This window comes from Saprolegnia diclina, assembly GCF_000281045.1.
Source record: "Saprolegnia diclina VS20 unplaced genomic scaffold supercont1.2, whole genome shotgun sequence".
NCBI classification, from domain to species: domain Eukaryota; phylum Oomycota; class Saprolegniomycetes; order Saprolegniales; family Saprolegniaceae; genus Saprolegnia; species Saprolegnia diclina.
In genome coordinates, this window is record NW_008246069.1 from 1,125,748 (window position 1) to 1,139,327 (window position 13,580).

The window sequence follows — 13,580 nt, forward strand, 5'->3', positions numbered from 1 at the left end:
GTCAAAATGGCGTGAAATTAGCCTCGGAGACTCGAAGTCGAAGTTGGACCATGGAGCCATTCGGTTGGTTGGTGGAGGTTCGGGTCTCGTTGGCCACTGCTTTTGAGCTCGGTCGCAAGCTCCTCATTCCGCTACATACCATCATGGCCGACAAGAAGCTCCGCAAGAAGGAGAAGGAAGCGACGGACCTCATCGCGCCCGAGACGTCGACGCCCAAGCTCGACACGTCCAAGTGGCCGCTCCTGCTCAAGAACTACTCGGACCTCAACGTGCGCACGGGCCACTACACGCCGATCCCGAGCGGCTCGACGCCGTTGAAGCGCAACATCCACGACTACATTCGCTATGGTGTCATCAACCTTGACAAGCCCGCGAACCCGTCGTCGCACGAAGTCGTGGCTTGGATCCGCCGCATCCTCCGCGTCGAGAAAACCGGCCACTCGGGCACGCTCGATCCCAAGGTCACGGGCTGCCTCATCGTATGCGTCGACCGCGCGACCCGCCTCGTCAAGTCGCAGCAGGGCGCCGGTAAGGAGTACGTGGCCATTGTCCGCCTCCACAGCGCGATCGAGTCGCAGGCCACGATGGCGCGCGCCATCGAGACGCTCACGGGTGCGCTCTTCCAGCGCCCGCCGCTCATTTCGGCTGTGAAGCGCCAGCTCCGTATCCGTACCATCTACTCGTCCAAGCTCATCGAGTACGACAACGAACGCCACCTCGGTGTGTTCCACGTCAGCTGCGAAGCCGGCACGTACATCCGTACGCTCTGCGTCCACTTGGGTCTCGTCCTCGGCGTCGGCGCACACATGCAAGAACTTCGCCGTGTGCGCTCGGGTGTCCTCGGCGAAGCCGAAACGATGGTCACGATGCACGACGTGCTCGATGCCCAGTACGCGTTTGACACGTACAAGGATGAGAGCTACCTCCGCCGCATTGTGCGCCCGCTCGAAGTCCTCCTCACGACGTACAAGCGCATCGTCGTCAAGGACTCGGCCGTCAACGCGGTCTGCTACGGCGCCAAGTTCATGGTCCCGGGTCTCCTCCGCTTCGCCGACGACATTGACGTCAACGAAGAGGTCGTGCTCATGACGACCAAGGGCGAAGCCATCGCGATCGGTATTGCCCAGATGACCACGGCGGTCATGGCCACGTGCGACCACGGCGTCGTCGCCAAGATCAAGCGTGTCATCATGGAACGCGACACGTACCCGCGCCGCTGGGGCCTCGGCCCCATGGCCCAGAAGGTCAAGGGTCTCGTCAAGGAGGGCAAGATTGGCAAGTTTGGCAAGGTCAACGAAGCCACGCCCGCCGACGTCTCGGCCGTCTACTCCAAGCAGGCGGCGCCCGTCGCGGCCATCACGCCCGTCATTGAGGAGGTCAAGGCCGACTCGGACGACGAGCCCAAGAAGGAAAAGAAGGCCAAGAAGGAGAAGAAGGAGAAGAAGGCCAAGCGCGAAGCCGAGGCCGAAGACGGCGCCGACGAGCCGGAGAAGAAGAAGAAGAAGAAGAAGAAGCACAGCCAGGACGACGAAGAGTAGAGAGCGATGATGTTGTAAAGTTATATATAGTGTTTAGTACATATGCTACTACGCACCTTGAATCGACTATACACACTTTAGTTTTGCACTTGCACGACTACATCGGCGTTCGACTTCGTGATGCCAGTTGCTGTTGGACTGCAAGCCGGCCTCGTCGGCTTGCAGTACAACAGCAACTGGCATCATGAAGTCGAACGCCACTAGTCCGTCATCGGGTACACGCTGAGCGGATGCACGGCCGACGCCAGCGCTTCGGCCTCCCGCAACCAGTCGGCGCACCCCCGCGCGTCGATCGCAGTGAACGCGGGCCGGTAGGACGTGGAACGCGTACAGAAGCGTCGCTACACGCTGCATGTCGGCCGCCGCGCGGACGAGCACCATGCCCACGTTGGGCACCAGCTTTTGCGACGCACGCCGGGCATGCATGGGCAATCATCAGGTGCTGCGCAATGGCGTCGACCGAGCGATACTCGACGGCAACCGGCCGCGTGATCTCCGACGACGTCCGCGGTGAGGAGGCTCATCGCCGCCCGCATCAAGCACCTGGACGTGTCCATGAGAGCACGGTGCAAGTCGAGCATGCATCGGTGGCCAGCCTCGCTAACGTTCCGAAGCGCTAGGCGGCAGCGATGCACGTGGCGCGTCGAGAGCGCACGGCAAAACGAGGTCAACTGCGCCTGCGCAAAGCGCCCAAACCGGCCGACCGATTGCAGCGTTGGGACGTACGTCGCGTGCCCTTGGTTGAGGGCATCCTTGCCTTCCTGGAGCAGCGTGGCCGCGTCGCCGGTGGCCATGGCGCTCGACGAGAGGCAGAGACATTGGTGCGCCGTGCGGAACGCCGCCGCCGGGATATCGCGCTGGGCGAGATCAACGACCTCGCCCAGCGGAAAAGATCCAGCGGAAGATGGCGCCGATCATGGACAGCATGTGGGGCTGCAGTTGCGGGGCGGCCATGGCGTCCGGCGCAGCTGTCCAGCGCTGCAAGTTCGAATCTGGACGCTGGATCGTAGAGTGGGACAAAATGTATCAACTCTACATGTTGAAACGAAAGCTTTGAACGCTCCAAGGCAGACTACGAGCTGCAATCGAGCCGATAAGCGCGGAGCCGGCGACAAGAAGGGCGACGCAATGTCAAGGGATTTATACCCTTGTCCAATGCCATCCTTTACTACAGTAGTAGCCCTGGGAGGCCCCACCCGAGGCCGGTTCTGCAAACGACGGTCACTTGGAGGTCGACCCTTGCACCACGCACCTGACCACCCAGCAAGAAGGCGACTCGTCTCCTGTGCAACTACGATCCCAGTAGTCTCAAACACGAGCACGCACTCTAGAGCACGTCACTCACTCGGCACCGAAGTGCCCATTCCAAGCCGATACGCAGCTTGAAACGGAGGTTTCTCGAAGCTTGGCTCCGCACTGCGCCGGGTCCCAGGCAAGAAGCCATGGCCAGCGCTCGTTGAGCCGTTGCTCGCAGCTTCAATCGCACTGTGTATTTTCTTCATGAAGCCATCGCACGCCCACTACATGCGCGGTTGGTTCACCGACCCGGCCATGTACCCGCTGCTGCTCATTGTTCCGCTGCCGTTGGCGCTCGGAGCGTACTGCGGCTTTCGATACTGCGTCAACTGCCCGGAAGTTCGCTGGCGCAAAGAGACGCGCCACGACCCCCTCTTTCGGTCGCACGAGCCGTCGGGGGCGTCGTTCTACGCCCACGCCCACGCCTTGGCGCGGTTGAAGCCCAACGCCATCACGCGCGTTAATGATGCACATCTGCAGGACAAGGACAAGTAAGTAGAACATGAATATGCAGCCACGAGTAGCATTATGCAAGGCGTCGATCGCGTCGACAAGTGGTCTAGTTGAACTCGCTAAACACAATATCGCAGTCGTCGAACTTTTTGCTCGCGAGCTCGGGCGGCGGCACGCACTTCCAGCCGGCGTAGAAGAAGCCGCCGAGGCAGACGTAGAAGATGCTCTCAATGTTGGTCGGGTCGATGGGCAAACTCGGGTGGAGGAAGAAGACGGCCGTGCAAAACGCCGCCAGCAGCGTCGCCACCAACGCCTCGGTGCGGCGCAGCGGCAGCATGCGGGCGCCCGGGACGACGAGCCGGCGCAGCACCACCGCCGAGAACGCCACGGCCACGAGGAGGAGCGAATGCGTGTGGCGGAACTGCCCGTCCTTGGCCTTGACGATCCACGCGAGCGCAAAACCGAGGTATCGGAGCGTGATGTTGACGTTCTCGTACGGAAGCGCGAGCAAGTGGACGCAGAGCAAGTACAGGAACGAGACGTAGAGGACCTCGAGCATTGCGTGCCACTGCACGGCCGTGAGGAAGAGTTCGTTGGCCGCTGTGAGCTGCGCGCAGTTGAAGCAGACGGCAACACACACGTGCAAGAGCCCGATGAACATTTCAAAATGCCGCTTGTTGCGCTGCATAATGTAGATGGACGGAATGACACTGAGGTCGGCCGCTAGCTTGAGAACAAAGCCTGTGGTCACCGACGCCATGTTTGCCACGAGGACTTGGTCTGTAGCGTGCGCGGTAGCGAGGACAAAGTAAACTGAGCGAAATGAAGTCGCTAGTTGGCAGCTCGCCGCCAAAAAACATTCGAATTCGATGGATCGCATAAGCTTGGTGCTAGAGGGCAATGCGCTGGGATTGGCTCGTTTGACGAGCGACGCTTGGACGAGGCCTTTTGGAGGCGCGTCGTTTCGATCATGTCGTCCGCTAAAGCTGGTTGCTCGACGATATCGCTGCGTTGATGGCTGGAAAATGCTTCGCTTCACGTGGGCACAGGATGTCTGTCCTCTTGGCGTTGGGGCGCTCTTTGGGCTCACTTAACCGGATCCGGATAAAGATACGCATCGCGATTGTTCAAGCTGGCGATCTTGAAGAGCCAACGTTTTCGCATTAAATTGTAGAGCTCGGAAAAATCTCAAAGTCATGGAGAGACTGACACTTCACAGCGCACCGTCGAAAACACACGAGTGCTTGGTTCCGAGATGCACAAGGTATTGCCGGTATACCAGTCTTCGGGACGCGAGCCTCCCATGCAGCGGGCCACAGCGACCATCAAACGCCGATTATCCTGGCGCTCGAGCTCTGTTGGCTAGGTCAGAGTGAAACGTGGGTACAGAAGGGCACCGGGAGTTGTGAAAAGGCTCCGACTTGCCGACGCAAAACCAAACCAGTAGCGGAGCTGTTGCCGACTTGTGATGCTTGAAACCTTTAGTGTCGAGGCTCCCGTTCGTCCCAAGATATTTCGTAAAAATGAAATGTCGTCCAGCTCATCACAATGTTAATGGTTCAACGTCAACGACTCGAGCCATGCCCATATCTGCGTGGACGGCAATGTGGCAGTGCGTCATGGTGGGCCCAACAACCGACGGCCGAAACCTACGATGTCTGCTTACGCACCAAAGAGCCGTGGAGTTGACGTACCATAACTGGAGAGTACCGTGGAGCAGGGGCACCGTGTCGCGCCAGCCTGCTTGACCGAGTACGTGGAAGTGCGTATTGTGGATATGAAAAGGGTGGTTGATATCACCGGGGGCAGCAATACGCACGCACCACAGCTGCGGCGATCCAACAACAATGCTGTCACGGCTCTCCATCGAGAAGGCTTCGCCGTTGACGCCGTAGCCACTCATCGCAGTGTCGTTGGCGATAAATGTATAGTTGTAGTTGCAGGCCCGTGGCAGCTCTGGTGGCACCGTCATGTACGACGGCAAGCTCACGTGCAATGGCTGTGGCCATGCCGACACCGCCGAGACCATGTGCTCGAGAGCGCTTGCGATGCGCAAGCGCAAAAGCGGCTGCGATGGCACGCGGTGGTGGTGGCCAAATTCGGGTGATCGTGCAAGGTCTTTGACGACGTCGATGGAAACGTCCTCGGTTTGTGGCGGACATTGCACCTACCGTAAAGAGTCGAGTGGTCCACTAGTCACCAGCGCGTCCAAGTACCAATACGTCGGCGCGGCCACCGGGCGGCACGACGAGCGCGTCGTCAAGAGGCGACCACGTCTGCAATGTGATCCCGTCACGCGCAAGGAGCAGCGTCGTGCAGTTGTTGGCGGCAGGTGAGGCGATTTCTACCAAGTTGTTGGCGATGGCGTTGATATAGCGCAGACGCGTCCAGGCAAATGGTTGCACATCGATGATTGGCACCGAGAGTCCGTTGACAAGGGTGTACAGTCCCGAGCTGTTGCTCTCGAGGCGTGATTTGAAATGCCCCGACGGCTCGGCCGCCATGTGTCCTTCTATTGCGCGCGCGGTCGCATCATGCTCATGGCCACAGTCCTTGGCACAAACGGCTTGGATGAGAATCACGTGGTCGTTCTTTGAGCTCAGTTGCGCCGGCAAGTCTCCCGGACGGTCCAAAACGACGAGCGCGCCGGCGAGGAGCCCACCAATCTAGGCAAGTGTATACCTACAGTCTCGCCATATTCTTCTGCAGAGGGTGTGTACCTGTGCGTTGAGAAGACCGTGGACGTGAGGATGGTACCAGAAGGTCCCTGATGGGTGATCCGATGGCACGATGTACTTGAAGATGCGCTTCGAGCCAGGCGCGAGCGCAACACCGTCGTGCCCAATGTGCTACGCACCAAAGTAAATATTTTCAAACACGGCAGGCGTACTAAGCCGTGAAGGTGCAGGCTCGTGCGATTGGCAGCGCCAGGCCCCAGATCGTTGGCGATATCAAAGACGAGGTGATCTCCTGGCGTCACAACCAGCGTCGGGGCTGGCACCGACCCATTGAACGTACGCGTCGTCACGCACAAAACCGTGTCGTCGTGCATCCGCAGCTCGACGCGCGCCGGCTTTAGCGTCAAGGGCACAACAAGTTGCTGCTCAACGAGCTCGACGTTGATACCGTCTGGGGTCGCGATCGTGGCCTCGTGTAGCCAGCGGCGGGCCCGTGGCGACGCCAGGGTCCACTCAAGGCCGACTGCCCATCGCTGCAAAAGAACGCAGCTAAGGAAACAGCGTAGCACGGCGCGGGGATTGGCGCAGCCCACCATCAAAAGCGGATCCAAATCACCACCTGTGGGAGTTTCCCGTTTCAGTGCTCTTTCTGTAGCCACCACCGCGCCAGTATTTCGTACTAGTACACACTTGTAGGAGGACATCCCACTGAGATCTTATGCATCAAGCTTACATTATGTTACCCACAGTGCGAGAGCTTCGATAGCTCTCAAAGTGTGGTCAACTTTTACCATCTATGCGACTTGATGGGCAACCTCGTGACAATGGAAGAAATGGTCACGCGATCTATTTACCGCTTTGTGATTCGCTCCCGCGTCGTTCATATCCCACCAGTGAGAATTGCTGTGAAAAAATTGAAAACCTGTGAAAATCAATACGTATTGACGAACTTCAACGTGCAGTACATCACATGTGTGCGGCCAGGCTCCATAGCACGATGCGAGCCCACGATGCGAGCCCACGATGCGAGCCCACGATTGCGAGGCGACACGAGACACGAAGGTTCTATGCAGTCGGTACCTCCTACGCTATGATAACGCAGTTCGCACCATCTCTGTCCGTTGTACGTGGTGATTGAAGCCGCACCAAAGGTGGCTTTGCCTCTTCGTCTTTACACGGTACTCACCGCGACGGCTACTACACTGTACGGCCCACTGGCTCTTGGTCCAGAATGATCGCAAATGGCGGCTTGATGCTCCGTGCATGGAGTTCACGAGCGCGAGGCGGATACGTGGGCAGTGTACTGAGTACGGCAACGTCACGCCGGCAACGTCGCTTGTCAAGATCGCTCACTTGTTGCGCACGCTCGTTAGTGCCTGCACGCACCGCACGCCACCTTTGTTACACATCGAGGCGGTCGTGCGCACGCGACATTGGAATGCGACCAACGTGACCACTCGGCTCCTTTTCGGACGTGAGCAACCATTTCTTTGCCGAACATGGTCGTCCTGCCGAGTCGATCTCAGGGCCGTCGTAGCGCTGCCCTTTGGCGATGGCAGAGGCGGCCGCAAGTGGTAACATTCTATCGTCGGTCGTACAACAGCTCGTCCTGTCCTCGGCGCCGACTGCCTGTCCAAACTATACTCGCCGCCAGAATATTGCCAGCGTCTCGATAATAAAAAAGAGAAACCACCGCGTGTCTCTTGCGTATTGTATGCGGTTTTTTGCACGTAAAAAAAGCAAACCTCTCAGAACGCATACGTGGCCGGACCTTGCAGGCACCAGCTGGGACACGCGCCGCGCTTCGGCAAGGGAAAACCTCTCACAACGGATCTGACATTACTGCCTGAACCACTTGGTGTTTGTATACCGATGTAAAAACGCTACAGCCCTTGGTAAAAACGTCTCGCAGGCGGACAGGCATACGCAGTATCACATCTCGACTTCTCGTTGCCGACGAAGGAGACGACGACCCAGGTACGCAGGCGAGCGTGCCACGTGCAAGCGGCTCATCCTGATCATGCGCTAGCACCCTTCACCGACGACGAAGCAACTCGAGATGGCTCCCAACGGCGCAATGTACACGGAACCTACGGCGACGACACCGCAGCCGGCCATGCACGACAGCGACACCGTCATCTTCCTCGACTGGGGTACGTTTGGCCGCTACATGGCGACGCATGGCTCACTCGAGTGGCTGTAGACGATACGCTCTTGGCGTCCACGTGGGTTGGCAAGCTCGGGCTGCGGCCAAAGTACGTCAACGAGAAGCCGCACATCCCGGACGACGTCAAGCTCCAGCTTGAAGAGCTTGAAGAGTGCGTGATTGCGCTCCTGGAAAACGCGATGAAGTATGGCCGTGTCGTGATCATCACCGCCGCCGAGACGGGGTGGGTCGAGCTCTCGGCGTCGCTCTTCATGCCACGGACGCTGCCGATCATCAACAGCATGATCAAGGTCGTCTCGGCGCGCTCGACGTACGAAGAGCTGTACCCGGGTGCGCCCAAGAAGTGGAAGATCGAGGCGTTCCAGCACGAGGTGTACAACCACAGCGCAACGACGACGCCCAAGCACATCATCTCGATCGGCGACGGCCCGACCGAGCGCGAGGCTCTCATCAACCTCAAGATGTCGTCGTACGCGTCGTTCCACGCCAAGTCGCTCAAGCTCATCACGTACCCAAACGCGATCGAGCTCAAGATGGAAGTCCGCCTTCTCTTGGACAACCTCCACACGCTGTGTACACACGAAGAGGACATGGACCTCCAAATTTCCAAGGACGTCCTCCAAGCCGCATGAGGCGCCGTCACGACGCCGTATTTTATAAGTAGTTTTGTGCAACAAGCCCGTATAATTAAGACCCGACACATTAATCGTAGCGTCTCGCCCAGAGAATGACGCACTCTCGGACACAGGGTGGAGTAGCTTGGTGGTAGTAGTAAGCTACTCCTGCCGCAAGCGCAGTATCAACTGCCCAGAGCTTGAAGCTGAGTTGAGAGTCAGATATGCTTCGATATGAGGCACTACTCGACATGTCGCCCAGGCAGCTTGGCCGCTGCCCGCCTCGGTCTTGCCCACCTAGCTCTTGCCCAAGCCCGCACGGAACTAGTACCTCACGGGCGGGACAACGGGCGGGAGGCTTGCGCTCCAGACAGTCCAACAGCATGGCGCCGTGTATGTCGTGTCTACAGCTCATCATCGACACTATATTACACAGCGCGAGGCTCGCTAGCTAGTCCGAGTAGAGACCAAACACAATGCACGTGGCCCAGATCGTCTCCTAGCCGGTCGTGAGTTGCGGTGCGAATGAAACTCTGTACATTGTGAAACTCGGCGGACGCGTGGTTGTCGTAGTCGTTGTCCCAGAGACAGCGCGACGCAATGCGGACGTCCTGGAGCTTTTGCTGCCCCACAAAAGCTTGCACAATGATCTTGTAGCGCGGAAAGGCGCACTCGGCTACGCCAGTCGTCCGGACGAGCAATGGAGTCGAGAGTACTACCTCGGATGCGGTTCTTGACGGCATCGGCAATCGCTGTCGACCACTGCTTGGCGTCCTCTTCGTCGTACTCTTTCGCATCGAGCTCGCGCTGGAGACACTCGGCGACGATGCCAGACACCTTGCGCCGACGAAACCTAGCTCAGGCTCGAGACTGGACGCTACTGCGCAGACGGTACTTTTCGTCGTCGGTCGGCGCCATAATGTACGTGGGCATGTAGATCTTGATGACCGGCGCATTCTTGGACGAGGTCGTTCCCGTCGCGGCAGGCTCTGTCTCGGCCATGGCTGCGTCGCTTCGGTCTTGGCGCTTCGAAATGGATCTTTGAGTCGAGCCAACCGTCCAGCATTATTCGTTGCAAATGGCGAACTGGTCGATGCCAGAGGGTGCGTCGAGGAGCCATACTGGCGGATGGGTTGAACATGATATTTGCATTCGACTATGAGGTATTTGTCTACGTGGTCTCCGACTCTGGGGTAACAGCGATCTCCGTCACTGGGGCAGCTGCGACGACTTTGGTGCGGTACTGGACGGCCCGGCCACCATAGTACGCCGTGTTGCTAAACGCAATCGTGACGACGCCGTCGCTCCTTGCCGTCCACGAGTCGTGGTGCAGCTCGGGCGTGTGGCTGAGGCGCTGCTGGAAGAGCATCACGACGGCATCGAGTCCAGCGTCGAGAGGTCGGAAGCTCACGGCCACGTCGACGGGCTTGCCGGGCACCCCGACGGCGTAGAGAAGGCGCCGCCCGCCTGTGACAGCCACTTCGATGCGCTCGGTTGCACGCGCGGCGGCGAGAAGCGTCGCGCACCCGTCGGCATCAAATTGCACGAGCGGTCGCGTCTGTGAGTTGGGAATGTTGCCGATGCACCCGTTGCCGTCGCATGCGCAGCGACCGCCAAGGAACGTGGGCACGTCGTCGAGCTGCAAGTACGCCGAGAGGTACGGGCACGACGCCAGCGACGCGCCGCCGGGGCACACGACGACGTTGGCCAGCGTCGCGGGGTTAAGCCACGGCTTGATGACGCGAAACATCCACGACAAGAGCGACGGCGTGTTGAGGAGGATCGAGCGACCAACCATTTGCGGGTACATCTTCTCCGCGAGCTGACTGCACTCGCCGAGGAGCTTGGTGAAGCGCGGGTCCGACTTGGTCGTGAGCGAAAAGCCGGCAAAGTCGAGCACGTTGATGCCTTTCACGAGCCGCCGCGTCGCGCGCGTTCTCGCCTCGAGGTAGCTGACCATGCTCTCGCGCGACAAGAGCATGTACTCGAGGATGTCGTCGTACGCCACGTTGCGCAAGAGCGACTTGGCGTTGCAGAGCCCGACGCGCACGTAGAAGAGAGGCTCGCCCCGTGACGTGTACTTGTGGTCACCGACCACCTACGCCGCGGCTCGATCTGTATCCCAATGACGCCACGTACCTGGTATTTCGTGATCTCGTCGTGCCACGGCGCCTTGGCGCCGGCGCGGATGCGGCCAAGGACCTCGGCACGCTCGGTGCGCCAGCGAATCGTGTCTCGGATCGGCACTTCGCAGGCCGCGGGGCTGCCGTTGCTCATGATGAAGCGCATGAGCCAGATGTCGTCGTCAAACTCGGGTGTGAGCGCGTCGCGGACGAGCGCGCGCACGGCGGCGATGCTCTCGGCGTGGGTCACGAGCAGCGCGTCTACGTCCCCTTGCTCGTCGTCCATGCTGGAAAAAGTTCACGTGCACTGCCATCAGTCTTCCTAAGTACGCTTGTAACTGTAACACACTAATTAAAGTATACAGTATATAGAGTGAATTTGGATGCAATCAAGATGGGCTTGTGGACCGAGTTCCTGTTGCAACAACAGTACGAGTCGCACCATAACCGTAGATCCTGCTTATTATAAGGCCAATGAAAGCTGGACGGTGTGAACAACAAGGTTTAGCGTGCACCGGAGAGCTCATTCAGGCTCGGCGCGTCATGGGTCGTGAGTGACGTGCATTTGGTACCCGCAGCCAAAAGGTCAATTCGATGGTGATATGAGCATGTTGCAAAGTTGAGCCGCGTCGATCTTGTCTATAGTGACTGGGAAATGGCCCTTTGTGCTGGAATACGAGGCAGTCGCATCCGGCGTTCAAGGCTTGCATCACACACGCCGCGCAATCCACCCGCAAGACAACCCACCTGTGATTTGCTTGCGCTAATGACACGATGAGTTGCGCCGCCCATCATCCGCGAATGCAGCATTTGGGCTGCGCCCGTGGGCACTGTCTCAGCCGATCAATGTCAAAATGGCGATCTTCGAGGTCCTCGAACCCACGACACATCACAGCAGTCATAGTGCGTCCAGCTGCGACACCGAGACACTGTGTCTAGAATAACGACCTTGGCGTCGCGAAACTGAGTCATTTTACGGGACAGTCTACTCAATCTATTGGCAATTACATAATCTTAGATGGTGTCGTGACGTTGTGCGGTTGTTGACGTTGTCGGTGCTATCACAAGTGGTCGTGGCTCGGCTAAATCCTCATACAAGAGGCGGCTTGTGTCAGAGAGGCTCGGTGAGACGCGACGGTAGCCCATGATGACGTCTTCGTACCGCTCGAGGCGCGTGACCTTGCCGTGCTCGCCAAAGTAAAATGTATAAAAGACCGTGAGCTGCATGGCTTGGCCGATGAGGAAGCGTCGGTCGAGATCGGGCACGTGTTGAAAGAGATTGCCCACGACGGCGTCCGTGAGCACGTACTCCAAGACGCCCGTGACCTTGGCGATGCAGCAGTCGGCGCAGCCGTCGCCAACCACTTGGTACGAAGTGGCTTTAAACGTGTGGGCCGGGAAGAGCTTGGTGTCGTGGCGCAGTTTCTGGATGAGCCCGTGGAGCCCGATGGACTCGTCGTAGAAGATCGTGTGCACGTCCGGGTCCATGCACGTATGCAGGAAATCGATTTGCTTGTTATGGTCAAACGGCACGCTGAGGTTGATGCCCTTGGCGAAGAGCCGAATGTAGTCGTGGACGGTCTTGAGCGCGTGGCTTCGCATGTCGAGCGCCCGCGGCTTGGCCATGCGCACGAGGAGGTCCTTCTTCGCATTGAGCCGGATGATGTCCTGGCGTAGCGCCACGACGCAGAGTCCAAGCGCCCGCTTCTGCTCCGTGGACTGCTTGTCTTGCTTCGTGGCCATCGTTTGGCTATGTTGAGAGCCCAACTCGTCACATAAAAACAGCGCGTGCCCATGTGCAATGCTATTTACAGCCGTCGACTCTTTTGCTGTGCTGCCCAAACGGTTGCAAGGAAGGAGACGCTGCACGCAAGGTTGTAGACAACTCTATCGGTGCGACCACTCGGCCTCTGTTTTGCGGCGATGTGCTCAACGCTTGTGGGCGGCGTGTTTCTCTACCAGTAGTATACAGTGCTTCTCCGATGACGTCAGGCTCGTCTGAACGACCAACGACAATTTTTCCAATACAAAAAAACAGCCAAGGACTGGAGTGCCAAGCAACACGATGGAAACGATGGCGTCGGCAAGTATAGCAGGCGACAGTACGCTGTGTTGCGACGTCGGTCGGACGGTGGCGCACCGACCATTCGTTGGATTTTCGAGATTTGCAAAAGAAATTTGTACTAGGTGAGCGGGCATGGACACCAGCGGACACCGACAGATGGATGGGTGTATGCGCAGCAAAAATGCCATCCCGATGCCGCAGTGCATGCACTGGGGCGTCTTGCTGACCTCTTGACCTCGCCCGTGACACTGAATGTGATTTTGATGGCAGTGGTCTGCCGTTGACGGCAACAGGGACAGAGCCTCGACATCCTATTTTGCGAAAGTGACGGAGACTCATGGCAGGTGCCTTTTATCAAGCGACTTGGTGGTGATGGCAAGCCTGTCGACTTGTGTCTTACTATAGCAGCGTCGCCATGCTATGACGTTAACGCTACTCGAATTCGTCACGATCCTCGTTTCCCGCCGTCAAACCTAAGCCTGGAGCGTCCGACTTTGTCGTTGCTCGTTACCACGTGGAGATGAAGAAAATGTTTCATGCGCTGCAGTCATAATGTCCTTTGTCAGTGCTAATGGACGGGCGAAATTTGACGAGCCAAAGGTTCCGTACTGGTACTGGTAGAAAATTCTGGGTGCAAGGGGCAATA

General features: G+C 58.4%; 8 protein-coding genes across 8 annotated transcripts; 3 read left to right on the plus strand and 5 right to left on the minus strand.

The window, feature by feature from the left end:
- On the plus strand, window positions 1-1,626 carry SDRG_00985 (H/ACA ribonucleoprotein complex subunit 4). Its single transcript, XM_008606492.1, has one exon. The coding sequence runs from the start codon at window positions 51-53 to the stop codon at window positions 1,536-1,538; it is 1,488 nt and encodes a 495-aa protein (XP_008604714.1). The 5' UTR covers window positions 1-50; the 3' UTR covers window positions 1,539-1,626.
- A 111-nt stretch (window positions 1,627-1,737) lies between these two features.
- Window positions 1,738-2,332, minus strand: SDRG_00986 (hypothetical protein; the record flags this gene model as incomplete). The annotated part of the gene is made up of 2 exons (XM_008606493.1): window positions 1,738-1,879; window positions 2,042-2,332. The coding sequence occupies 2 exons, from the start codon at window positions 2,330-2,332 to the stop codon at window positions 1,739-1,741; spliced, it is 432 nt and encodes a 143-aa protein (XP_008604715.1). The 3' UTR covers window position 1,738.
- Window positions 2,333-3,038: 706 nt separating this feature from the next.
- Window positions 3,039-3,423, plus strand: SDRG_00987 (hypothetical protein; the record flags this gene model as incomplete). Its single annotated transcript, XM_008606494.1, has 1 exon — window positions 3,039-3,423. One exon carries the CDS (start codon window positions 3,039-3,041, stop codon window positions 3,327-3,329), a length of 291 nt encoding a protein of 96 aa, XP_008604716.1. The 3' UTR covers window positions 3,330-3,423.
- A 1,335-nt stretch (window positions 3,424-4,758) lies between these two features.
- Window positions 4,759-6,624, minus strand: SDRG_00988 (hypothetical protein). Its single transcript, XM_008606495.1, has 5 exons — window positions 6,178-6,624; window positions 6,008-6,136; window positions 5,504-5,953; window positions 4,982-5,454; window positions 4,759-4,936 (listed from the first exon to the last, which is right to left on the minus strand). Exons 1-5 carry the CDS (start codon window positions 6,559-6,561, stop codon window positions 4,831-4,833), a joined length of 1,542 nt encoding a protein of 513 aa, XP_008604717.1. The 5' UTR covers window positions 6,562-6,624; the 3' UTR covers window positions 4,759-4,830.
- Window positions 6,625-7,800: 1,176 nt separating this feature from the next.
- On the plus strand, window positions 7,801-8,859 carry SDRG_00989 (hypothetical protein). The gene is made up of 3 exons (XM_008606496.1): window positions 7,801-7,942; window positions 7,995-8,118; window positions 8,169-8,859. The coding sequence occupies exons 2-3, from the start codon at window positions 8,025-8,027 to the stop codon at window positions 8,762-8,764; spliced, it is 690 nt and encodes a 229-aa protein (XP_008604718.1). The 5' UTR covers window positions 7,801-7,942; window positions 7,995-8,024; the 3' UTR covers window positions 8,765-8,859.
- Window positions 8,860-9,197: 338 nt separating this feature from the next.
- On the minus strand, window positions 9,198-9,748 carry SDRG_00990 (hypothetical protein; the record flags this gene model as incomplete). Its single annotated transcript, XM_008606497.1, has 4 exons — window positions 9,198-9,245; window positions 9,286-9,422; window positions 9,466-9,599; window positions 9,642-9,748. The coding sequence occupies 4 exons, from the start codon at window positions 9,746-9,748 to the stop codon at window positions 9,198-9,200; spliced, it is 426 nt and encodes a 141-aa protein (XP_008604719.1).
- Window positions 9,749-9,854: 106 nt separating this feature from the next.
- SDRG_00991 (hypothetical protein) lies at window positions 9,855-11,177 on the minus strand. The gene is made up of 2 exons (XM_008606498.1): window positions 10,886-11,177; window positions 9,855-10,844 (listed from the first exon to the last, which is right to left on the minus strand). The coding sequence occupies exons 1-2, from the start codon at window positions 11,153-11,155 to the stop codon at window positions 9,918-9,920; spliced, it is 1,197 nt and encodes a 398-aa protein (XP_008604720.1). The 5' UTR covers window positions 11,156-11,177; the 3' UTR covers window positions 9,855-9,917.
- Window positions 11,178-11,828: 651 nt separating this feature from the next.
- Window positions 11,829-12,682, minus strand: SDRG_00992 (hypothetical protein). The gene has a single exon (XM_008606499.1). The coding sequence runs from the start codon at window positions 12,610-12,612 to the stop codon at window positions 11,884-11,886; it is 729 nt and encodes a 242-aa protein (XP_008604721.1). The 5' UTR covers window positions 12,613-12,682; the 3' UTR covers window positions 11,829-11,883.
- Window positions 12,683-13,580: the final 898 nt, after the last annotated feature.

Coding starts and splice junctions, on each gene's coding strand:
- SDRG_00989 (XM_008606496.1), top strand. CDS start 8,025: ATGGCTCCCAACGGCGCAATGTACACGGAACCTACGGCGACGACACCG. Junction 8,119..8,168: donor CGTCATCTTCCTCGACTGGG/GTACGTTTGGCC, acceptor GAGTGGCTGTAG/ACGATACGCTCTTGGCGTCC.
- SDRG_00985 (XM_008606492.1), top strand. CDS start 51: ATGGAGCCATTCGGTTGGTTGGTGGAGGTTCGGGTCTCGTTGGCCACT.
- SDRG_00991 (XM_008606498.1), bottom strand. CDS start 11,155: ATGGACGACGAGCAAGGGGACGTAGACGCGCTGCTCGTGACCCACGCC. Junction 10,845..10,885: donor ACGAGATCACGAAATACCAG/GTACGTGGCGTC, acceptor GCCGCGGCGTAG/GTGGTCGGTGACCACAAGTA.
- SDRG_00992 (XM_008606499.1), bottom strand. CDS start 12,612: ATGGCCACGAAGCAAGACAAGCAGTCCACGGAGCAGAAGCGGGCGCTT.
- SDRG_00988 (XM_008606495.1), bottom strand. CDS start 6,561: ATGGTGGGCTGCGCCAATCCCCGCGCCGTGCTACGCTGTTTCCTTAGC. Junction 5,954..6,007: donor ACGGTCTTCTCAACGCACAG/GTACACACCCTC, acceptor ACACTTGCCTAG/ATTGGTGGGCTCCTCGCCGG. Junction 5,455..5,503: donor GTGGCCGCGCCGACGTATTG/GTACTTGGACGC, acceptor TCTTTACGGTAG/GTGCAATGTCCGCCACAAAC.